This window comes from Oryza sativa, chromosome 7, assembly GCF_034140825.1.
Source record: "Oryza sativa Japonica Group chromosome 7, ASM3414082v1".
In the NCBI taxonomy this organism is placed as follows: Eukaryota; Viridiplantae; Streptophyta; class Magnoliopsida; order Poales; family Poaceae; genus Oryza; species Oryza sativa.
Window position 1 is genome coordinate 26,637,709 of NC_089041.1, and position 25,073 is coordinate 26,662,781.

The 25,073-nt window shown below is 38.9% G+C and overlaps 3 protein-coding genes across 4 annotated transcripts; all 3 read left to right on the plus strand.

Moving 5' to 3' along the window:
- The first annotated feature begins 1,965 nt into the window (after positions 1 to 1,965).
- LOC4344030 (probable transcription factor At5g28040) lies at positions 1,966 to 3,442 on the plus strand. The gene has a single exon (XM_015789579.3). The coding sequence runs from the start codon at positions 1,990 to 1,992 to the stop codon at positions 3,130 to 3,132; it is 1,143 nt and encodes a 380-aa protein (XP_015645065.1). The 5' UTR covers positions 1,966 to 1,989; the 3' UTR covers positions 3,133 to 3,442.
- Positions 3,443 to 5,960: 2,518 nt separating this feature from the next.
- LOC4344031 (uncharacterized) lies at positions 5,961 to 18,283 on the plus strand. Its single transcript, XM_015790638.3, has 24 exons — positions 5,961 to 6,348; positions 7,993 to 8,047; positions 8,125 to 8,216; positions 8,304 to 8,359; positions 8,598 to 8,673; positions 9,362 to 9,428; positions 9,769 to 9,835; positions 10,848 to 10,914; positions 11,331 to 11,414; positions 11,507 to 11,548; positions 12,321 to 12,476; positions 13,213 to 13,290; positions 13,895 to 13,963; positions 14,048 to 14,113; positions 14,195 to 14,323; positions 14,936 to 14,992; positions 15,434 to 15,523; positions 15,878 to 15,943; positions 16,340 to 16,408; positions 16,475 to 16,579; positions 16,946 to 17,071; positions 17,259 to 17,317; positions 17,404 to 17,440; positions 17,942 to 18,283. The coding sequence occupies exons 1-24, from the start codon at positions 5,968 to 5,970 to the stop codon at positions 18,089 to 18,091; spliced, it is 2,244 nt and encodes a 747-aa protein (XP_015646124.1). The 5' UTR covers positions 5,961 to 5,967; the 3' UTR covers positions 18,092 to 18,283.
- Positions 18,284 to 21,716: 3,433 nt separating this feature from the next.
- On the plus strand, positions 21,717 to 24,224 carry LOC4344032 (uncharacterized). 2 transcript variants are annotated; one of them, XM_015790654.3, is made up of 7 exons: positions 21,717 to 21,856; positions 22,086 to 22,192; positions 22,282 to 22,375; positions 22,455 to 22,512; positions 22,629 to 22,772; positions 23,361 to 23,528; positions 23,615 to 24,224. In XM_015790654.3, the coding sequence occupies exons 2-7, from the start codon at positions 22,180 to 22,182 to the stop codon at positions 23,687 to 23,689; spliced, it is 552 nt and encodes a 183-aa protein (XP_015646140.1). In that variant the 5' UTR covers positions 21,717 to 21,856; positions 22,086 to 22,179; the 3' UTR covers positions 23,690 to 24,224. The 2 variants fall into 2 exon arrangements, with proteins under 2 accessions (XP_015646140.1, XP_015646139.1); XM_015790653.3 differs by having other exon boundaries at positions 22,316 to 22,375.
- The last annotated feature ends 849 nt before the right edge of the window (positions 24,225 to 25,073 follow it).

Genomic DNA, 25,073 nt, shown 5'->3' on the forward strand with positions numbered 1-25,073 from the left:
AAAAAATGTTTCACCTAGTGTACTTATAATGTTTCACTATATATGGATCAAATGTTGCAGTGAACTGAAACATTCTTTCGCTATTTGCTGAAACATTGTTTTTATATAAGGTGAAACAACGCCCGATTTAAACAACTGAAACATTTTTGATCTACTTAGTGATTCCGATATACATGGTGGAACATCGTGCAATATTTTTTTTAAAAAAATCAATAATAAGCTAATTTTTTTTCGTCGGAATATATCTATGTGTGGTCTTATTTTGAAGATTTAATTGCAACGAATTTAATGGTGTAATCGGATCATGATTTGGATAAATAATTTAAGAGAAAAATTAGTTTAAAATGGTTTTGCACATATCCTCCATATCACTGACAAGCACTCGATTGTAATAAATGCTATCGCAAATGTGAGTTTCATGAAATATTATCATATATTTAATTTTGGTTTAGAAATAACATTATCATTACAGTTCTGTTAGCAGCCTTCTCTTAAGTATAGGATAAATAGTGCATTTTAACGATACAGGATGGACGGAACCCTAACGACAATTATATTTTGGACAAAATCACCTATACAATAGCATTTATTCAAATTGGATGCTTGCCAACGGTATAAAACAAAGATAATGAAAGTATCAAAAGTATAACGAAACTTATTGGCACACTACCACACCAAGTTTTCAACAATAGCCCATAACCCTATTGTAAAGCTACTAAAAGTCTAATGAGGAATGCCTCTATCTTTTGAGAACCCAAAAAATGACTTGAACTTCATTCACAACCCAAACAGCGACATAGTGAGGGCGTGAGAACAATGAGAGGATCGCGCTGGGAATTTTTCACACACACACACAAAAAGAGATGCGGTTGGGTGTAGAGCTCCTACGGTTGGAGGCTGGGGAGATGATTTGTGTTGTCTTCCTACTGAACCTCGATTTTCTCCCTTCACCTCAATAACTATTCGGGGGCTTAGTTAGGTACTCTATTGGAGATGCTCCGAGCATTCTATACCTGCTTATATATCCCTATATTTAACATTTCCCCTTATAATTTTACCAAATCACTATGTTTAACATATTTCAATTTAGTACTAGTAGAGCAATAAAATCAGCTCAATCCAATTTAACGTGCTACAAAGCTACTTCCTCCGTTCAAAATATTTGACACCGTTGACTTTTTAGTACGTGTTTGATCATTCGTCTTATTCAAAAAATTCAAGTAATTATTTATTCTTTTCATATCATTTAATTCATTGTTAAATATACTTTCATGTACACATATAGTTTTGCATATTTCACAAATTTTTTTAATAAGACGAACGGTCAAACATATGCTAAAAAGTCAATGGTATCAAACATTTTGAAACGGAGGAAGTATAATTTTTTTTCCAATCAACGATGAAGGAAAAAGGTGGACGACGCTGAAATAGAAAACAAACGAATTTCGGAACGGGAAGGCCATGTCGGACTTTAAACAGTAGGACAAACATACCACTGGACCCACATGTCATAGACACATGTGGACCCACATGTCATTGAGATAGGGGTGGCAAATAGTTATTTGTCAAATCTAAAAGTGGCAAATAGTTAAAAGCCCCTGCAAATAATACTCCCTCCGTTTCAAAATGTTTGATACCGTTGACTTTTTAGCACATATTTGACCGTTCGTCTTATTAAAATAAAATTGTGAAATATGTAAAATTATATGTGTACATCAAAGTTTATTTAACAATGAATCAAATGATATGAAAATAATAAATAATTACTTAAATTTTTTTAATAAGACGAATGGTCGAACACACTAAAAAAGTTAATGGTGTCAAACATTTTAAAATGTAGGGAGTAGCTCTGAACCGAACCGAACTGAACTGAAGATTTGCGACGACCCCCCAAAATGGCGAAACGCGAGCAAATTCAATTCAATTCCCCCTCCTCAAATCCCGCAAGCGAGGAACCCTAATCCCATTTCCGCCTCGATCCAATTCCAAATGCTCCCCGCCGGCGGCTACCCGTCGGCCGCCGCCATCTCCTTCCCCGACGCCGACGTGGATGACGACTCCGACGACGGCGACTTCACCGACGCCCCCCTCATCGACCCCTCCGACCCCACCTTCCCCAACCCGGCCTCCTCCTCCGCCGCCGCCGCCGCCATGGCTACTCCAGCCTCTGCGGGGGGCGGGAGCGGGAGCGTGGGAGGCGTCGGCTCCTCCTCCGGCGGCGGCGAGAGGAGGCCGCTGTTCCAGCGGCTGTGGACGGAGGAGGACGAGATCGTGATCCTCCGCGGGTTCGCGGAGTTCACCGCGGCGCGCGGCACGGCGTTCGCGTCGCACCAGTACGACACCGACCCCTTCTACGAGGACATGCGCGGCCGCCTCCAGCTCGGCTTCTCCAAGAGCCAGCTCGTCGAGAAGCTCCGCCGCCTCAAGCGCAAGTACCGCAACTGCGTCTCCCGCCTCCGGGGATCCGGCAGCGCCTTCTCCTTCCGCTCGCCGCACGAGCAGGCCATCTTCGAGATCGCGCGCAACATCTGGCGCCCCACCAACAAGCACGGCCGGGACGGCGACTCCGACGACGAGGACGCCACGCAGGTCACCCCAGCGCCCGTTCCCGTGAACACCAGCCCCAATGGTGAGGTCAAGTCCCCAACCTCAGGGCGGCAGCGGCGTCGCAGGCGTGGCGGAGATTTTGCCGCCACCGCGCCTGCCGCTGCTCCGGCCACCACCAACATGGTGCAGCCCATTCAGCCGGTGCAGGTGCCGGTTTCGGTGCCCGTCAAGATGGATGACACGCTTCCTGCGTTGTCGCAGACCACAATGCCAATTACAGTGACAATGGAGGGCTCGGAACCCCTCAGATTGCCGGTCATGCCACCTCAGCCGGCTGTTTTAGATGCCGACAAGAGTTGCTTGACGCCTCTGTTTAAGGAGATGGTACGTGCAGTGATAAATATCGAATCAAACCCGTTCGGTGCACAACTGTCCGAGCCGCCACATGGTTTGCCCATGGAAGGGGAGAAATGGAGGAAGCAGCGTATATTGGAGCTGGAGGTATACTTGAAACGGATCGAGCTGCTGCAGGACCAGGTGAAGGCTACGCTTGAGGAGCTCAAGTCCTCCGCGCCTGGGACTTGAATGACCGAGCGTGAAGGCCTGTCTTGATGCTCATTTAGGATTCTTGGTATGATTCGTAGTGGTAGATGTTTAGGTGTTTTTGCAGATTTTCGTCCATAAAAGAATACTGTTGACTTGTTTGGGCTTGGAACTAGCTTATTTTATGTTTCTAATTGTTTACATGATTATTTAGCTTTCACTTCTTGCCTCCTTTCCTATAAGATAGGTATATGGTTGTCTCTAAGTGGTATATTTGGGGCGGCCAGTAAGGCATCCTGATAGAAGGGTTGGACACTTCAAATTAATTTATGAGGATTACAGATTATTGTAATTTCACCTTGTTTCTTGTTCTTCATTCTGTGTGTTTTTAAATATTTAGTTATAAATGAATTAGATTAGGTTTGAAGATTTTACTATGAATGGTCATATTGGCTAGAGGTCATAGTGTTATGGCACACAAAAAAAGTGTATTTGTCTATCTGCATGAGAAAGCAAGAGTGGAATTATCGGAAACAGGTGATAATTGGACTTGCGTTTGACCATAACCAAGTCTTTTTGGGGGTAAAGAACTAAGAACAGCACCACAGAAACTTACCATGCTCCACAGTAATTTCCCACTTATGAACCAAATAATATTTTATTGATAATAATAGTGAACATATTGGCTCCACATTCTGCATTGCATTCATTATATGTTGGCATTCTTGATCTGTATTTGATAATTACAATGATTCCTTCTATTGCTTTGCAAATAAAATCAATGCACTCATTAGTCAATGACCTGGATTAGCATGGTAGAAACTAAGATGCTCTGTGCATCAAATCTGGAGGCAAGGAAAGCATATTCACAAAAAATTGCATACAGTTTCTTCATAGACAACGCAATGTTGTGGACAGCACTGCTGATTAAAGTACTACATGTTCTACTGTCTATGGTGGTCCTACATGCTGCATATGGTTATTTGGTTTTAAAGTTCTATTGCATTATCGGTATATCTAAATTTACTAATTGTGGAATCGGATTGCTTCTTGAGACAAATTGCCAGATTATTTATTTTGATAATTCACTCTTATTGGTGCTGGATGCAATTAAAAATCGTTAGATGCAATTTAATTCATGATTGTGTAGGCTGTCTACCATGAAGCTACAAAAGTTCTGCTACTCAATTTCTCACATGTTCTTTGAAGGTGTCTACATATTTGAGAATCACAGTTCCTTTCTGTTAGTTAGGTACGTCCCTTTATTTTGTGGATATGAGTTAGTTACAGCTGGTTTGGCTAAATTCTACATTGTTGCTTTGATTCTCTATTGTGTTTTACCTCTTTGGTTCATTTATACATATACAGTAACAAATTGAGTTCCATTGTGAAATCAAGATGTGAGCTATGATGCTAATCCCCTGCCTGTAGCTTCTCATAAGCATCTTTATTTTTATTTTGCTGATGTTTTTGCAAACTGTGATCATCATTCATGGTGTAACATAGGTTCTGAGAATTATCCCATCTTACTGGTGAAGTAGCGATAACCTTTCTTTTCTTCAGAGAGGTGTGTGTAATCGGGAATCCTGACATCCTGAGATAATTGATGTAGCAGCTAACCTCTCTTTCGTGCTTTAGCTGATTTGTATCTTTTGTTTGTATGCCCTTGTGTGTAATATTTGGAGCCAGATTTGAGAGTCGAATGTACATGCTAATGCATTGATGCACCGGCGACGGCCAGCAAGATCGGCTGTTTCAGCAGTGGCTGTTCAAAAGAATTTATCTTTTATTTCAAATGTTGGATGAAATTAATCAGCCGAGTGCAATTTCTTTTGCTAAAGAACATTATATGCAATTTCTGGAAGCAGTAACACCATTTCTTTTCCCAATTTGATCCGTTCTATGACAAGTAGGTATACTGCTAAGAAGACGATGAATTGCAGAACAACAAAACTATTACTCCCTTTGTTCCAAAATATTTACTCCCTTCGTTCCAAAATATTTGTTCCCTCCCTTTGTTCCAAAATATTTACTCCCTTCGTTCCAAAATATTTGTTCCCTCTTGAGTCTTGACCGGCACTGTATATAAATGAACGAAAACTCAATGCTTCTTATATTTAGGATATTTGATAAGTATAACATCTTTTCAAGTATTTATAATTTCTGTTGTAAAAGAGACGAGTGGTTAAAGTTTAAATATGAATAGCGTTCGATGATAAGTATTTAAGAATTTATAATTTTCTTTTGTAGATGACAGTAGGGTTAAAGTTCAAATGTGAATAGTGTCCCATGATAAGTGGATTACTCTCTCCGTCCCATTTTAATCGCAATCATAAGTTTTCGTGTTTAACTTTGATTGCTCATTTTATTTAATTTTTTATTGTGATTTAATGATAAAACATGAATAGTACTTTATGCTTGATTTATATTTTTTAGTTTTTTTAAATAAAACGGGTGATTAAAGTTAGACATTAAAACTTTGTGCTTACAATGGGACGGAAGGAGTATTTTAGAAGAGAGGAGCAATAATCATTAATCAACCGTAATTTTTTTTTGAAATTTGAGACTATGGTATGCGATGAAAATTTTCATGCGTACAAAAAGAGAGAAATTTTAGGTTCTGTCTGACAAGTGCTCGATTCTACTATGAATTACAACCTGACGAAAATGTCATCGTAGTTTCCGTCAAATAACATTCATTAGCCCCTTTTAAAATAACATTTATTCTGTGGACGTTTGCGGATGTCTAAATTGTGGACATTTATTCTTTTTTCTTTTTACTTTCGCAGTATATGAAATACAAAAGTAAAAAAAAAGAAAAAAAAAGAAAAACCTTCTTCTTTTTTCACCTTTTTGCAGGCTTTGCACCTGAATCCCATGATCCGTTGGGTACAAGGAAGAAGAGGATACTACTCTCCAAGTAGCGAAAATCCACAAATTCCCTCTCCGGCTCGCGCGCGCGCTCTCAATTTTTTGGGGGAAGAGAAGATCTCCCCTTGGAGGGAACCCCGCCCAAGAATGGCGGGTCTCGGCGGCGGATGGGGCGGCGGGTACGACGACGACGACGACTGGGGGCTGAGCGCGGAGCAGCTCGACCAGCTCGAGCGGGACGCCTACCGCAAGCTCGCCGAGCGCAAGGCCTCCTCCTCCGCCGCCTCCACCGCCACCTCGCCGCTCCCCTCCGCGGCCTACTCGCCGGTCAAGAACAGCCACCACCACCCGGCATCCAGGGTTTCCCAGGAGTCTTGCTTCGGCAAGGTTAGGGTCTCATCTCCTCTCTCTCTTCTTATTCTTTTCTTTTCTTTCTTTTTTTTCCTTCTTTTGTTAAAAAAAAAACTTGGGTCAGTGAGGGTTGCATCTTCTTGCGAATTGGCATATTTTCATCTTAATACATTTCGTGAAAAATGTGTAGTGTTCGTTCTGGCAATTTCCTTATATTTCTTTTACCTAATTCGTCATAGTGAATTTTCGTTCAAACAAATGGATGGGGCTCTTGTCCAAGAATTTAGCCAGTGAATAAAATTCTTATTGACAACCATAGCCAGTGTGAATTGCAGTACGACCTTAGCTCAGAGTTTGTATACCGTGGTAATTTTACGAATTTTCTTGTGCTCTGCAGTTGAGTTCTTTGCGTTACCGGCTATCTGTTTCAACTTTCAAGAATAGTTTTTTTCTCTGCGTTGCTGTTTCATTGAGTTCTTTATATGTCCTGCATTGCAGTATGAAAACCAAAAGCCAAAACTTTTTTGCACCTGACAAACCCAAAAAAAAATTTGGTGGTTTCTGGCAGAAGAATTAATCATGGATTTTGTGCCAAGATAATAAGTGATGGGGCCTGTTCTGTTTCCTAGCGATCTGTTAAACTTAGTGGGCCGTGTGTTAAATTGCAGCTGCACAATATTAGCACCATCAGGGGTTTCTTGTTAACTCATGAGAATACGACCAGGCAGAGCGTGTATTTTAGTATTTACTGTTACAAGACCATGATCCTGGCCATTTTCTAAGGCTGTGTTCGTTTGGACGTTTTCCCAGCGCGCTACAGTAACACGGAAAACGGAACGGTTCATTAACACGTGATTAATTAAGTATTAGCTAATTTTTTTTTCAAAAATGGATTAATTTGATTTTTTAAGCAACTTTTGTATAGAAACTTTTTGCAAAAAAGTACACCGTGTAGTAGTTTGAAAAGCGTGCGCGGGGGCAAAACACTGTAGCGCGCTGGGAAAACGTCCAAACGAACACAGCCTTCATTGCAGTATTAATTTTGAAAAATTTAAGGCATTTGATTCCATCATCATCATTTGATGTACTTGAAAACTATCTAGCATTTGATGTATTACGGGTGTGTGGCCACTTTAAAGTTTGGGATCATATGGTTGACAGGGCTTGCTTTGGTGATCTCTAGCTAAATTCACTGGCTATGGCTGTCAATAAGAATTATTCTCTTACTCACTGTGTTGTGTGGATTTTTTATTCATTCTTGAGTAGTGTTGTTTAGCGCAACTTCAATATGTTTATGCCTTTCCAAAGAGTTGATTTTTACTTACCCATGTACTCATAGATTGGTAAACACAGACTCTAAAAGAGGCACCCAATTTATCCGGAGTAAGGACAGCAGTTGAGAAGGGTTTTCATATCTCCAAATTGGCTTAATCTTTCAGTTTTAAACCAACTGCCCTTCTAATTATTCTAATGTAATTGTGCAAATCTCCAGCACTTGAAATCGGTACGAATATATGATACCATAGTGCAAGAGCATCCCTGTATATGTCTGTGTTATTCACTTTATTTTATTTACCATCATTTATTATAGAGTTTGCATAATTGTTTGACAAAACTGATATTTACTCATCTCTTTTTATATCACTAACTGCCATTATGCTAATGAATAATATTTCTTAGGTAGAATCACTTTCTCCTTCTCGGCTTAGTCAACCAAATGCATCGGGAAATGCAGGTATAAGACATTCTTGGTGCTTTATTTTTATTCTAATTGGACATGTGGCTTATCTCCTTTTTTGTTTGTCATTTAAGTTAATAATAGTCAGGGCAATATGTCTAAGGTATCAGTACATCTTTTCCTTCATTCTACTGGTGTGATCGCAGCGAAGTTCCAGTACCACCAGGTACAATTCTCCCCAATGAAATCTTTAATCAGTTGTTACTGTATTATATTGTGATCCATATATTTGACTCCTCTGTTCCTTTCCCAGAAACTTGTGGATGCAGTTCACAAGATCCCCAAAGCCAGCTGGAACGGGAAGGAGAGGTTTTCATTAATCTTCTACCTGACAAATTTACAAGATTTTTCTATGGCCTATCAAAGCTCAACTTGTAGTGCTTTTATGCTCTCAAAAAAAAATGCAACTCTGTAAACACATCGGGAGCCTGATATGCAACTAATAATACTGTTTTAGGAGCATAGGATCATTTATCAAGCTTGATACCTCCTGTAAAAATTGCAGCTTATTCCTGATTCTATTTTACCTTTTTCTTGAAAACTATAGGGTATGGATGTTCCCACACTCATCATTATCAGTAGCAGAGGAAGTTCTTAGTACAGTACCTGGAATAGCTGTTGAGGTAACAGTTATTTTGTACTTCATAAAACCGACTTACTGTTTGTTGTAATGACCTCTCACCTCCTGTTGTTTTGATTAATTTATTTTACTTCCTCCTGTTTTAGTTGGTTGACCTGGGCTGCTTCTAGTTAGCTTAGCATTATTAGTAGGATTGTTTTTTAGTTTTCTATTTTGAAAATTTTCAAATATTAGAAATTCTTATATGACTGTTAACAAATCCTCTGTAATGCTTAAACAATTCAGAACATAGATGATGAAGTTGGACAGTGACTTTTATGACTTTTCTGTTCATTGCGTACATGGCTACTATTTTTATTTTTCTTTCCACAAGGAAGTTTGAAAGCTTGCATTTTCAGTTTATGCAAACAAGAAGTAAACAGACTCAAGGCATAGGCTTTAATGTGCGGTCCACTATATCATCGAAACCTTTCTAATCTTTCAGGGAATGCCTATCTGACAGTCTATAGATGGTTCAGCAATACCCTGTATTCCTGTTGACCCATGGTTACTCTATATTTTGCAGTTGATGGTCACTAATAACGGTGACCAAAAAAGTTTAATATGACTGAAGTAAATTTGCTAGTTTGCTACCTTTCCTTTACTTTATTATTGTTGTTGATATGGAGCAAAATCTAGTTTTGAACTTCTAAAGATATTCATTCTGGCCATACCTTGTACTTTCCTAGCAGGTCCAAAAACTGGATCCGCTGGTTAAGCGCGCACTAACTGCTTCTTTATATGCCGGAGATCTTCGAGGTGAATAAAATTGAAATAGCTTTGGAAATTCCAAATCATGCTTATAAAATTGTTCTTCACTTTGTACTAATACTGTTGGAAAACAACCCAATTGTGCATGTGCCTAATACAAAAGTGTTGGTTATGCACTGTTTCTTTCTGTTCTCTCCACTAATCTACTTGGAGTTTATATTAAATGTGTTGGAGAACCTAAATAATTCTGTATGCAATACTATAGTGTAAACTATGCAATTGAGTGCAAACTTTACTTTATATTTTCCTTGGTGTTAGGCTTTGAAACTTCAATGCCTTGCCTTTTCCTAGTATTTTCTTTAGATGCTAACTTCACTTTTTTTGGAAGATTTGTATGGCAAGATTCCAACTGATGTTGAGTCAAAGCTTATGCCGTTTCAGCGTGAAGGTGTCAGGTATGACTATATGATGATGCAATGTTCAGTGGACTTTTTTCTCACATGACAGTGTAAAAATCATTTTTGTAGATATGTGCTGCATGTTGAACTTAATTGTCCAGAGATATCAAACATGGCAGATGACCATTAATAAATATGAGAATTTTGTCTAGTCTCTAGCATTATACTTAATGTTGTTAGTCTAGTCATACTAGGAATGTTATGTTGCAGATACTTATGGCTCAAACTGGGTATGGGGCCAGAGGACTAAGGTAGGGCACTTGCCCTCAACTAGCCATTGGCAGGGGCTATTCCTTCATGTGGTAGAGGGTTAAAGAAAAGGGGGGAAATTGTAAACTTCATTTACTAGCTAAATGCCCGTGCTTTGCTACGGATAAAAGGAAAAAAACATCATAGTATTGCCAAATAATAAAAACATATTTTCCATTGAATATGTACCCACCTTAAGTTAATTTTATATGTGGCTAACCATTTAGATTTAGTTGTTATGTACTATTAAGAAGTTCAAGGGGTGATATGTAAAAGCTACAATGGGAGCAGGTAGGTGGCGGATTCACTGTCACTACAATTGGAGTCTTTTTAAAGTAAGTATAGATTCGTTGCTTAATAATAAGAGATAAAACCCCATTGTCGTTTAGATGGGATAACTTGGAGCCTTAATAAGCTTATCTCTAAAATAAAGAAAAACTCAAGCTAATCTTATCTCTAAAATATGCCCTAGAAGGTATGCTTCACTGCCTACAGGGCCCAAACCCCATAACACAAAGCTTGAACTTTGTAAGTACCAAAACCCAGGACCAGGAGCATAAGTACCATTCAATATTTGAAAAGTGTAGTACCATAACACAAAGCTTGAACTTTGTAAGTACCAAAACCCAGGACCAGGAGCATAAGTACCATTCAATATTTGAAAAGTGTAGTACCGCATGCTTTGCCATTTTTTGCACTTCGAACACGTTGCTGCTTTACAAGTTCAACACATCTTACCTTTTCTTTGATGTTTAAACAGGTTTGCTTTACAGCATGGTGCCAGGACCCTGATAGCAGATGAAATGGGTCTTGGCAAGACATTACAGGTATACTTTTTCTCTGGAACATTGTAAATCTCTAGTGGCTTTATATCCTTTCTATATTTATAAATAGCAGTATTTTTCTTTGCAATATGACCCAAGCTTCATTTAGCATGACATATCTGGGCACTCTTCCACTCTTCCTCCATCATTAGGACATGGTGATATGGCACTACTAGATAGTAGTGTCATAGTGTGGTATGCAGGGGTATGATTACTGTGAGTTGATGCCAATTCTCAATCTGCATGTGGACCAGTCTATAATTCCTTCAAATAGCTTGAAAGAAAATCGATAAATGTACCATCAGTGTGTGCTTGCACAGTAGAGATTGATCAGCAATGGCCTATTCACAGTTTTATAAGTCTGGAGTTTATGTGTTCTTTCAGGCATTATTTATGGTCCCCTCATTTTCTTTATGCAGGCAATTGCTGTTGCTTCTTGCCTTCATGATGCCTGGCCAGTTCTTGTAATCTCTCCATCATCCTTGCGATTACATTGGGCTTCTGTGAGCACCTGTGTTAAACTTCCTATCTTTCATTTCAACAGTAACTCTATGCATGAGGGAAGTTTAACCTTTCTGCTTTGCGGTTGTAACAGATGATTCAGCATTGGCTTAACATCCCCACGGAAGATATCTTGGTACATCCCTTTAGTTTTCTTAATGTAGCAATGGATATATATATATCCATGTTTGCACATTACTTATTCACAAAACCTATCCACAGTAATCCCTTAATCACTAATTATGATAAATCTCCCTGTGATTGGAGCAGAGCACTTGATTTTCCTCCCTTGAATGTTTGCTCTCCATATATGCTGTATTATCCTTATTATGCTGTACAGTATTTTTTTGGTTGTGTTTTTCCTGCTTCCCTTGTCATATTTCACCAAAATAATAAACTGCCATCCCTAAATTTTGTGGCAATTTATGATCCTTAACTCCATTTGCTGAATGTGTTTCTTCAATTTCCTAGTGTATGTAACTTTCGTCCATTTCCTAGAGCATAGTAACCCGTTATCTTATTCAGGACTATCATTGAGGTGGTCACATGCTATACTGAGAATATGTATTTTATGAAAAGGGTCTCTAAAGATGCACTGCTTGCAGGATCTAAGATGCTGTCACCTCCCATATATAGTCTAATGCTTCATAATTGCTTTGCAAATTCTTGTTTGAACATATGAGATGTAGCAGTGCACTCGATATATAAAGAAAGGAACCATTAAAAATATTTGCAGTTCCCAACTAAGCTAAGTTCATATAGAACTTTAGAAGTCATATTTTGACTGGAAGAACTTGATATGGAGATTAAATTACATAGTTTGACAAGTCCAAAGCATATAAACGGATATGGATAATTTGCATCTATGGGCTGTGAATAATGCTTACAGATACAGATTTTTTTTCCAGGTGGTGCTACCACAAACTGGAGGATCAAATAAAGCAGGATACAGATTGGTATATTCAAATACTAAAGGGGATTTTAATCTGGATGGGGTGTTCAATGTGATATCTTATGATGTTGTTCCCAAGATAAAGGACATGCTTCTGGACTTGGATTTTAAGGTAGGATTTTGTCTGACATGTTATCGTGCCGTAATTATATTACAAGCATGGGCTATGGGCTTGGGTGAGTTCGCAGTAGAACATATAGGATGTGTGCCTCGTTTCACAGGCTGTTCTTTTACTGCTTAGATATTGAACAGTTCAATATTGTAGTGACCCCCTGATATCTCCTAAAGCTCTTGCTGAATCATTTGAAATACAACTTGTTCAAAGGCCTCCTTTGATCCTATACATCAATCAAACATGGTAGCACTATTTTATAGAAGTTAGCTTGGGTGTAGCTTTACTTGTAATTTTTGCGGAACTTGATTTGGACTTCTGTTGGATATCGAGAATATTGTTGTGTTACGAGCACTATTGTGTCTTGGCTGGATCAATCAATCTACCAACTTGATAAAGTCAGAACTACTTTAGGGATCATTAGTGTTTAGTAACTAGTAACATTACCTGCTGATGCATTTGTTGACCAATTTTTTTGTTGCTTCTTTTGGTAACTGAAGTAATTAGGTGTCATTGTAGTTCAAGGTAAAAAAAAGTTGACTCTTGTTGTGTATCGTTTTCTCAATAGTTCCTTCTGCTCTGTACCGTAAATTATGTACAATGATGATGTTGCATATTTACACCATTTGCATATATGGAACTAGTGACCCCCTGATATCTCCTAATTACTATGAATTTATCTGGAGTATTGCTGTGTATAATCTGTTTATACTCACTTTAAATGGTTTTCATTCAGATTGTTATAGCTGATGAATCACACTTTCTGAAGAATGCCCAAGCAAAGAGAACAATGCATTCACTTCCTGTTCTGCAGGTTTGGTGTTTCTTATGCAGAGTTGATTGGAACAAATTATACTTTGGTTCTTTAGTGAGCTTATATAGCAATTGATCGAATTGGGAGATTTGCTCTTTTGCCCCATAGTTGAGTGGTGTTTGGTCACTTGCCACACCCCCTGTGAATGACAACTGGGCCCAGGTGCCACATGTCATACACGGTACACGCATATGTGGAAAAAGAGCAAATGCCATCCATGTATGTGTGGCAAAATTGCAAATCGCCCTTCCAACCATAGCATCTCTACGTTAATTGTTTGACACAAAGCGGGATGAAAGTGTAAGTGGGGTGCTATATGTACACGAGTCTGCGGATTTTGGAAGCTGGGGGTGACACCAAACTTCCATAAAATTCTGAATGCTGTTGTCTTAGATAATGTTCAGTTAATATCATCAGTTCCTTAGGACATTTCTGCTTTCTTAGACTGAATTCCAGATATCAAACTTGGTTTTAAATCCATTTATCATTTCTCTTTAGAGATTAGAGTGAAGTATATCTTGGCTGATTGCAGTTACATGAAAGAATCTCTATCCAATGGCATGGATGATTTTAAGAAAACTAACTGTGTATTTTTTAATCGCAGAAAGCTAAATATGTGGTTTTGCTAAGTGGCACCCCTGCGTTATCTCGCCCTATCGAGCTGTTTACTCAGGTACAAGATTCAATAGTTAAATGCACATTTTCACTACTAGCAATTTTTCTAGTGTAGACAAACAATTTATTTTTCTACGTGCAGCTCCAGGCATTGTATCCAACTGTATACAAGAATGTTAATGAGTATGGTAATAGATATTGCAAAGGTGTAAGTACTAGCTCAATCGAATTGCTTTATTCACTTTCTGCAAACCAATTATGATAGAGTTTACTATATGAACTTTATCAGGGCTTTTTTGGGCTTTATCAAGGTGCTAGCAATCATGAGGAGCTTCATAATTTGATGAAAGCAACTGTCATGATCCGCAGGTTGAAGAAAGATGTCCTTTCACAGTTGCCTGTTAAACGCAGACAACAGGTAACCTTGTTGGATTTGTCGGAAATATGGATTGACTTCATCCTATAATTGGATAAACACCCAATTTTTCTCTTATCCAGAAAATTCATGACAAATTCATGACAAAGTTATCATTTAAATTCAACAGCTCATTGTATCTTCTGATTGCTAGCATGACCTTCTGAATAAGTTCCTGCTTGAACAATTATTTCCATTCCTTCTGTTGACTTGACCTTTTATTCTAAATGCTTAAAACCAAAAAAGCTCATTTATATGCAGAAATATTAGGAATACTTGGTTACTACCTCCATCCCAAAACAAGTTCATTTTTCACCATCCCGCACATACCAATACAAAACCAAAAAACTAGAATACCTCTACTTTATCAAATCCCAATGCAACTATTCCTCACTTTATCTACTCCCAATACAATTATTCCCTGCTTTCACAAACTCCGATGCAATGATAACTCTAAAAATGAACTTACTACGGGACGGGGAAAGTATCTTCCACATGAAACAAACTTGTAGGATGTAGCTTATCTCTGATATGTTGGTTCCTATTAATCTATTTTACTGTTGTGATTATTACCTGTCTACCCTAATACTTTTACTTACATTGGAACCTACTCAGGCCTTTCTGGATTTAAGTGAGAAAGAGATGAGACATATTCGTGCTCTATTTCATGAGGTATTCCATTTCTGTTTCATTTGACCTACTTCATAGTGCACAAGAAACAGGGAATCATTTCTAGGTAGCTCAATGCATATGCATTTCATATAGCTCATTTTATATTTATATCTTTGCATCAGTGAAGAACCTTAGAATGATATGCTGATATGGCTTTTTGCTGTCCCTGCGCAGCTAGCCATTCAATCCGTATATATCACATATTTCAAAGCTAGTCCATATATTTCTTCTTAAGTTGAGCTGAAAAACAGAATTACGTTGCTCTTATCTTTACATTTGTTATCAACAAACTATGCTCTTTTGAAGTGGTTAAGCTTCATTTTTATCCAAGAGAAGAGGTGCAGCATGAATTAGTCATTTGTTTTGTTGTGCCTGTAGCATCCTTGAATGCTATTTAAATTTTTGTACGGAAGAGCTATGATGCAGTGTGTGCTTTTGTAGTTGGAGACTGTGAAGATCAAAATCCAGTCCTGTGACTCCCAGGAGACGATGGACTCTCTCAAATTTGCTCAAAAGAATCTTATTAACAAGGTGATCTGAATTATGTCTTCATGCTCCTCTATTTCTGGTGATTATTACTGCAAACTAGAGTATGCTTCCAACTATAAACTAAGCTGCATCAATTATATAGAAATAAAAATGGATATTCCCTAAAATTGCAACTTTTGTATTTTATCCAAATATTATGTAAATGACTAAATGTATCATCGAATGAAATGTGCAAATACTTGGATTTGATCAAACCTTTTGCCCTTCATTTATTTTCCATCTTTAGAGTTTAGATTCAAATTCAATCTCTGTTATATGCGCTCGACATTAAGATTTGTGTTCTTTGGAAGTGGTTTTATTCTTGCATCGGTGCTCATTTGTCATTCCTAATCACAGATCTACAATGATTCAGCTGAAGCCAAAATTCCAGCAGTGCTAGATTACCTGGGTACTATAATTGAGGTAATTGTGCGAAATATTATGATTTGTCCTCTATTCCTGTCTTGTGGTATCAGATGTGAGTAACATTTCACACACTGGCTAACCTTTGCTAGTTTCTGGATTACCAAAAAGGAACAAGCTCATTAATTTGAACAAAATTACACTGTGCTATTTGTGATTCACAGAATCCTGGCCATGCTTCATGTGCTTTGACAGGACCTACATTGGTAGATGATATTACTTGATATTTAGAATCAATAACATTCATTTTCAATTGGTTTTCAAACTGGCTCTCAAATGGCCTTCCTAGCCTGTTTTGTGACAACACTCTTTTGGTCCATTTATTTACTTCAAATAACAGTACAAATAACTATCCTGTCGTCGCAAGCATTACTAAATACTTCCTTCATCTTTCAGGCCGAGTGCAAATTTTTAATATTTGCACATCATCAATCCATGCTTGAAGCTATTCACCAACATCTCTTGGTAAGCACTGAAAATGTATTTCAATTGGATTATTAATATACTGACCCACTTACCATCATGTTTCAGAAAAAGAAAGTTAAGTGCATAAGAATTGATGGTCAAACACCTGTACCTGTAAGACAGACTCTAGTCACAGATTTCCAGAATAAGGATGACATCAAGGCAGCAGTGGTATGTGTTAGAATTTGTATGCTTTATATCTATTAGAATTTTGATCAAATCCTACTTAGCAAACATCTTCTTACAGCCAGATTTTCTGAGGTTGCTGATTGCATGTAAAATATTTTTTTTTCTGTAAAGGCTGATTTTTGAAACCCCAACAATTGGTCAGTTTTTAAAATCTGTGTCCTTCCCTGCCAAATGATCTGCAGTTGTGGCAACTTGACTGAACCTACCACTGGGTTATGTAGCTAACATTCAGAGCGCAGTATGCGTGGTTGCGTTATGCAATGTGCCACTGTTTCACCATACTGGCTAGTTGAAAACATTTATAGTCCTTCATTGGCTCCAATCTCATGATATCCTAACACTATGCAGTTATCCATAAAAGCTGGAGGTGTTGGGTTAACTTTGACAGCAGCAAGTACAGTAATCTTTGCTGAGTTATCATGGACTCCAGGTGACCTTATTCAAGCCGAAGACCGTGCCCATCGTATTGGTCAGGTGAATACTGCATCCCGTATCTGTAAATTTCGTAATTGATTAATGTGGCTACCCTGCAACCTTTTCCTCAAAAATTTAAAATCTCAGTGTTGTTTGAATATTTGATAGGCTTTCAATGGATTCACTTACATAGGTAATTTGTGGATTCACTCACTTGGCTGTTCTTATTTTCTGTAATTATTTTCAGGTTTCTTCGGTGAACATATATTACCTTCTTGCAAATGACACTGTGGATGACATTATATGGTACATCCCATTCTTTGTTTTCACTTCATAAGTGTTCTACTTTAGATCTTGTACTTAAGTGGCCATTTTTACCATCTGCTTTCCAGGGACGTTGTTCAAGGCAAACTTGAGAATTTGGGACAGGTTCTTTATCTCTCTACCCTCCCCCCACAATGGACTATTATTTTCCTGTTAGAATAACTGACACCTTTTGCGGTGAACTATAGCTGATCCTTGGATTTGTTGGGTGATGAATGATGATAGCTAAAATTAGCGAAAACTGTTCTACAGTTCCTTTTGGTTATATCAGACTTAAGTTCCCTTACACGCTTTGCTCAGTTACACGTTAACATGAAATAATATGTAACAAGAACAATAACATTTGCTCATGTTTCCACCTGTTCATATTATTTTTGGAAGGAGTCATCTCTAGTGTACCTGCATTTGTTAATCTCTGACATGCATATGTCTACTTCAAAAAGACACAGCTAAACTATACGGTTAACTCTGAACATAATAACCTGCATGTTTGCATGTTGCATCATCATCATCTCCAAACTCCAATGATACAAAGCTTGAATGAAGCTTGTGCATGAGAATGATTCTGAAGAGAGCAAACTTTGCCTTGTTTTTTTGTGTTTCCAGATGCTGGATGGGCAGGAGAAAACGCTGGATGTGTCCCAGAGCGACACTAGGCCCAGCCCTTCCAAGCAGAAGACGCTCGACGCCTACCTCAAGCGATGCAGCAATTCCACAGAAGCTGATCAGCCCAAGCTCAAGAACCCTAGGTTCTGACATTTCTCAGGGTTTTTAGCTCTACTATGTTTTTGTTTGGCAATTGGCATGACCCTCTTGCCTTAAACGAAGGAATGCTGCAGTGTCAGGTAGCTGTGTGTTGGTGTTATGATCACAGCCATGCTGTATTTTGTATTACCCAGCTAAATGCCCGTGCGTTGCAATGAAAATTAAGAATAACTTTGATCACAATATCTTTTAAAGCCCCAAGAGAAAGTAAATCATTCATGCAGGCTAATCATCGGCCCGTATTTGCACACATGTTGAGCTAAACATTAAACTACACTGTTGCTTTTAATAATAGAAAATGAATCTAAATTATTGTTATTCTTCTATTCGATTAATGTAGAATTTTTCTCACCATTTAATTCAATAAACGCTTCACCTTTTTTTGGCCCCATATGACACCACAACTAATCTTAAATGTAATATGAATACTAGTCTTTGTATTTACAAAAGAGAATCACGGAGCAGGTACGAAAAAGAACAAAAAAAAAAAAAAGAGCGCAGAACCCCATCTCCTCCCAAAACCCATCGCCGCCGCCTAGCCATTGCCGTCGCCTCCTCCGCCTCCATATGACCATATCCACGTCGCCGGCGCAGCCCCACCGCCTCAGATCCCTCCCCCTACCATCCGGCGAAGTTTCTCATCTGCCTTTGTTGACGTAAAAATCGAACACGGCGGCCTGGGAGATCTGCTTAGCCCCTGTGCAGGTCCAAATATGATGAGATGCGGGCGTGCCAGTCAGTTTGATCCTGCCACTGACAAGATATGCAAACAGTAGATCAAACAGCCGATCGGCTGATAAGCCGATGGAGTAGTTCCAGCCGATAGCCGATAATAGCCAATGCCGATACCAGCCGATAGCGATAGGGTTTAAGCGATCGGCTATATGTCCAATGTAGATAATGATATAAAGGCGGCTGATGATAATATAATATAGCAATATAATCCAGTAGAAAACCAATCGGCTAATAATATGATATAGTAGAACAAGTATTGATCCAAAGGTTAAAGCATACATCGGCTGGGGATCCGATGTCAGGAAATTCACAAGATTAGATTAAACAGTGAAACCTTTGTTGTCATCGGCTAAATCTAACTTATATGTATATGCGATCCTTATGAGCCGATGCAACGTCCAGATAACTCACCGGCTGAAACCCCGATGAAACCCTTATTGGCAATCAAGAAGCAGGCTAGAAATTATGGTTCTAAGCACGACTTAGTAGATCAAACTTAACTGATGCAGCACTAAGTATGAAAAGAAACATAATATCTAGACAATCAAGCCGTTGACTGATTTTCAGGGTGGTAGATATCTAAGCTAATCTAATCTAGCAATACGATTTAGCCGATACCGGCAGAAACCCTAAAGCGAGAAGCAGCCGATAGAGCTAAATTGATATGCTAAGACTAGATTAACAGAGACATATGATAAATAGGTAGGTAAATATATCATCCAAACCGTAGCAATCCAAGAGATTGAATATACTAATGCAGCCTTGAGCGATGCCGACGTAGATGACAAATTCACCAGGGCCCGACGGAACGTAGGACTTACCCCTTCGCCGGAGATCGAACTGAACCGATGCAGCCCTGCGTCAGGTGCCCAAATTCCGCCGGAAGATAAGTAAAAACCTCAGGGAAGAGGGTGGCGATGCGCCGAGAGTAGTTGTATTGATCGTGATTGATAGATTACATAGACCCCGGGTGTACATATTTATACCCATATGTTGATACAAGTCCTTGTCGGACAAGAAAGAAACTATCCTAAAGATAAAAGGAAGAAATAAAGTCCTTATCGGACATTAAACACACTTTCCTAAAGATAAAAGGAAACTAACAAACTATGCCTAATTAATAGATAAACTGCCATGCCGCATCCTTCTTGAACTCGGACTCTTCTAGATAAGCTTCCTTTGATTGATCCGATTCCATCGAGAACACAACATCGTGGCAATTTGACGACTCCCATCGACTGATTCCCCCAATCGGCTGATTCCAGCCGATATTAACTCTAAGCCGATGATGACTTTGGGCTTTACCAAATTTCGCTGTTAACAGCCTTCCCATCCACCCCGAGTCCCACGCCGTCGCCTTCTCCTTTCCGCCCCCGGCGGCGTTTCCCTTCCTCTCTGCACCCGGCATCTCGATCTTCCTCACACAGTCCCCCATTGCCGCCACCTCCTCGCCTCCTACTCACTTTCTCATCCCCATCCCCATCCCAATCGCAGCTCAAAAAAGCATCGGATCACAGCTAAATATTTTGGTAAGTCACAAACTCAGAAAATCCCACCACCTCCTATCTTTGCCTTCTCACACTATAGCCGGGAACTACATATAAGGTCAAAAAAATAACAGTAATAGGATGGATTGACAAAGAGCAATGTTATAAAACACATGTACAATTATGTTTCCCTTAAAAAAAAAGGATTGTTGTTGTGTTTTGTTCAGCAAGGGAATATTAATCTTAAAGGCGGATAGCCAACTCAAATGATTTTTTTTAGCATCATCAGCAATGATCTAAAGGTTTGGTTTGACATTAACAAGTGCCTTCTATGACAGTAAAAGACACTTGGTTTCTTGCCCTGCGTCAATCTGTTGTGCAAATATGTGAATCAAGGACATCAATGTATTAGGAGTTTAGGACACAATTTAATGCTAAGCAGATAGAAAATCTATTATTACCTGTTCACTTTAATATTTTTGCCTTCTGAGTTTTGAAGCTAAAAACCAAGCAAACAGCTCATGGTCACTATGTTATTGGTTCTCTGGTGTGTTCATGAGGCCTGATGGCACCTTAACCTTAACCTGTTAATTAACAACAAAATTTAGATTCTACTTGATATATCTTAAAAGCCAACATCGATGGCACCTTTTTAGTTGTACACCAATCACCTGAATACTGTAATTCCTGACTTTGCATTTAGCCTATGTAATTAGTAAATGTCAATCATATCTACTTTCTCAGGTCTACAGAGAAGAGTTGAGAAATCCTCTTTGGCTTTGGGCTAAAGGGTTTTTGGGTGGCAACAATGCACAAACAGACAAACTACACTAATTGTGATGACTCTGGATTTTTTTACTACACTTCATAACAAAATTGTGCATTTTTATTTTGGGATGTTTATTATGTTATCTTCTTGAGATACTCCGAGGTCAAATGATCTTTGAGCAATCTGTGTTGGTTTCAAAATATGGACTAGATTGCCGTTTAGTTTGCTACTATGTATTGCGTTAGGTTTGACTATTTTATGCCTTGTAGCTTGAGCTACAGTTCAAATATAGCTTGAGCTGAATCTATAGTTCTAACTAATAGTTTATCAAGCTGTATGATTTTGTAAAAGAAAAAAAAAATCAAAATTAAGTATGATTGTGCATTACGGGCACCTAAAGTTGTGCAACGCACTATTAAGTGGCTAGTTATCAGAGAAGCCCAGATGGATAGGCCGAAGATGGACCATCCAAATGGGCCGTTCATAATAAAAGGCCCAGGCCAACGACGGCCCTCTTATGAGCCTCAGCCCGGTTAAGTATTGGGCTTAACGGCCCATTTATCTTGTCTCTCTGGCCCACCTGCAGAGAAACAATTGGTTTGGGCCGTTGAAGAGAGGAAAACCTAGGCTAGTTGGCGAGCTCGCCCCACTCCGTCGGCGGCCGCGCCTTCCCTGTGCTGGAATCCAGCGGCCGCCGGAGACGGCGAGTTCGACGCCGCGGCTGCGCGCGGAGACGTTAACCCTGCGGCGGCTCCTACCTAGGAGGTAATCTCCGGCCGCAGTGTCCGATTTTTGCAGATTAAGTAGTGTTCAGGTTCGCGCGCCTCGATGATTGAGCATCAGTAGTGTTTGGATTTAGATTTGGGCTATCGATTCCTCGCTAACTGGTTGAGTAGATGGGTGCTCAATGTACGGATGTTCGTTGAAATTATCTAGTGTGCTATAATCTGAAGGCGGAAATAATGGCTTGGTTGTATTCTCCTGCTGTTTATAGGTGTTCTTACTGGTTGTTATAGCGATTCTCTGTTTGGTGCCCATGAGCAAGAAGAAGAACAAGTCTCAATTGCCAATAAAGGCGCCGTTGAAAGATGCTGAACAAGGGTATATATAAATAAATATAATCATTGCTCTACTGTATTCTTGGTTGTAATTCTAGTTGTTTGAGTGACTTTTAGAAGAATAATTTCAAGGGATTGATTCACAATGTGTTTTCTTCCTGGGAAGAATAACTTCGGATTACATTGGAGGAGACGCTCTTGATGACCTATTATCGAAGCTTATTAAGTCAGTAGCAAATTGTCTCTCCCTCGACCTTTCTTTAGGGTGTTGCTTGCTTCTAATTCCGGTGAAATGTACTGTTTAGGAGCGTGGAGGTTGCAAAGGCTTCAAGGGAAGGGTTGCCGGAAAAGATATGGATGAAGGTAGTTCCATATCCTAACTTCAATTTCACAGACTCTTATTGTCTGTAGATCTCTTATAATGACTATGTTCAGAAGATTTTTATGTTCATTTGCATGTATGACTTTTGTCCATGTAGCGACAATTTGCCGTTGGGGTCAATGATGTCACAAGGGTTCTTGAGCGAATGCCTGCTGCTACTGCTGCCACCCATTCTGGTCACTCTTCTACTGAAGCAATAACTGACAAAGCTCTGTGTAGAGCTCCTCCGGTGCTTCTTCAGGTCGATTTCTTTTCTTGCTATTGCTTAGTCTTTAGAGTTTGACAGCCTTCTTATGAAGTTTGAGTTTAGCTTGCATATATCTATTAGTTCGAAGGAAACTATTTTTTAATTAAAGCACAAATATGCTTTGATGCATAATAACACACCATTTTTTTCTCTCTTTTAGTCCAGAAAAGGACATGAGTCCATTGCCCCCTTCAAAGAACGAGTGCTTTACAGCTTGCCAGTAAAATGTTACTGAATGTAGTTTTCAACGTATTTCAGTCATGGTTACGTACTACAATCTCAGAACTATCAATTCATTATTCACGTGTGATGTATCAAACTCTGGTCTTCTGCAGAGTGCTAAGTCTAAACATTGTCTACATATGGAAACACGCTGCATTCATGAGTTGCTCGTGGGACTGTCCCTATTTTCTGTCATATGTTTAGCCAATAAAAAAAGAGAGATTCAGTTAATATCTGGTTAAGGTTCAGCCAAGAGCAACAAAAGGGTGATTAGGTGTTGCACATGCCCTTAGCTACAATGTCTACATGCAGAATGTTAATGCTGACAAATATTTCTCATCTTGTAACATGGTATTGTAGGTTGTCCTTGTAGCTGCTGATTGCAACCCTAAATGGTTAACAAAACACATACCAACCCTGGCATCTACAAGGCAGGTTCCTGTGTTGTGCCTCAAGGACAACAAAGAAAGCTCACTGAGGTTAGGTCAAGTGGTGAATGTCAGAACAGCACTGGCCATTGGAGTAAAGGTCGGCTTTTGATTTCTTGTTCTACAATTCTTTCATTGTTTCTTGAAGCATCTCATGATGATTTCATATTCTGGTGCATACTGCAGGCCAGAGATAGCATAATCAATAAGGCTATTGATGAAGTCCTGAAGACTGCTAATCTGGTTGCCAAGGAACCGTAACTGAGCTTCTGGTCCAATCTCAGTGACATAATGGGCGAATTTATTTTTAAACAAGGCAGAAGCTCTGCCTCATTCCACTAATAAAGAATAGATATTGACCCAAGAAAATGTTTGCACCAAAAACTGATAGGTGAATTTTGGACCTCTGGGTGCTCAGCATTGCAGTAGCATCTTGACAGGAAGTCATGAGGATGAATGGGCATGCAGTTGAGAATTTCGCGAAGGAAATCAAGGATGCTGCTGAACTGTGGCGTTTACATCTGAAGAACTTTTTCTGCCTGTATTCATGAAGATCAGGCCAGACCAGGCTTGTTTGTTAGGTAGGTTCATTCTGTTTAGTTGAATTTGTGGATCATAGAGCTAGCAAAGTTGCTCGCCTAGACTGTAGGCTATATTATGAGCAATTTAGTGCGTATGTGTCCACTATGTATAATGCCATTTGCAGCCTTGTGGATATCTGCCTTATGTTGTTTGTGTTCAACCTTAATTTGGACGATATAAATCATTATCATAACAAACATCCTTAATACATAAACCAGGATAGATGTACTAACGTTATTAAGAAATGTCTTGCATTTTGCATTACTTTCTCATCATGTCAAGAGTAACATATATCTATGCGGTCAACAATAGCGTGATAAATTAAACTACAGCTAGTTAACGTATATTTATAGTCAAATTTGTTTTTTTGTTGCGAGACGTAGAAATTGAATTTAAACTTGCATGTTTGTGGAGTGATATATCACATATTAATATATCTTCTCAAATTTTTTCATAACTATTTGAGTGACATGCAAACAATAAGGGAACATCCCCTCGAGGGATCAAAATCCACTCCCATGAGAAAGGGAATAATGCATGCATGCGAGATGCCCCAAATTACACGCAAAGGCCAATGAAAAGGATGCAGCGACTGTTACTCAGTCCTCTGCCACTGTTCACTCAGTCTTCGAGTTTGTTTGTGGAGTTTAAAATTCTAAAAAACAACTAGCTGGTAGTCAGTTTATGAGAATATGGAGAAGCTAGATTTTTCAGCTTCTGACTTCTACTCCCTCCGTTTCACAATATAAGTCATTCTAATATTTTCCACATTAATATTGATGTTAATGAATCTAGACATACATATCTATCTAGATTCATTAACAACAATATAAATATGAAAAATACTAAAATAACTTACATTGTGAAATAGAGGAAGTAGTTTATTTTCTCAATTCTATAACTTCAGCTCACTGTGGTTCGGTCAAGGTGTGTCAATCTGAACAGGGCTGCTGACAGACTATTGGAGTAAAGCTCGGCTAAGCTTCCATTTCCTTTAGGTTGCAATGTCCATCTTAAGAATCCACCATACCATGTTTATACATCCTGTATTAAAATCATATTT

Coding starts and splice junctions, on each gene's coding strand:
- LOC4344030 (XM_015789579.3), top strand. CDS start 1,990: ATGCTCCCCGCCGGCGGCTACCCGTCGGCCGCCGCCATCTCCTTCCCC.
- LOC4344031 (XM_015790638.3), top strand. CDS start 5,968: ATGATCCGTTGGGTACAAGGAAGAAGAGGATACTACTCTCCAAGTAGC. Junction 8,674..9,361: donor TACCTGGAATAGCTGTTGAG/GTAACAGTTATT, acceptor CTTTCCTAGCAG/GTCCAAAAACTGGATCCGCT. Junction 16,580..16,945: donor ATGACATCAAGGCAGCAGTG/GTATGTGTTAGA, acceptor AACACTATGCAG/TTATCCATAAAAGCTGGAGG.
- LOC4344032 (XM_015790653.3), top strand. CDS start 22,128: ATGAGCAAGAAGAAGAACAAGTCTCAATTGCCAATAAAGGCGCCGTTG. Junction 22,193..22,315: donor TTGAAAGATGCTGAACAAGG/GTATATATAAAT, acceptor CTTCCTGGGAAG/AATAACTTCGGATTACATTG. Junction 23,529..23,614: donor CACTGGCCATTGGAGTAAAG/GTCGGCTTTTGA, acceptor TGCATACTGCAG/GCCAGAGATAGCATAATCAA.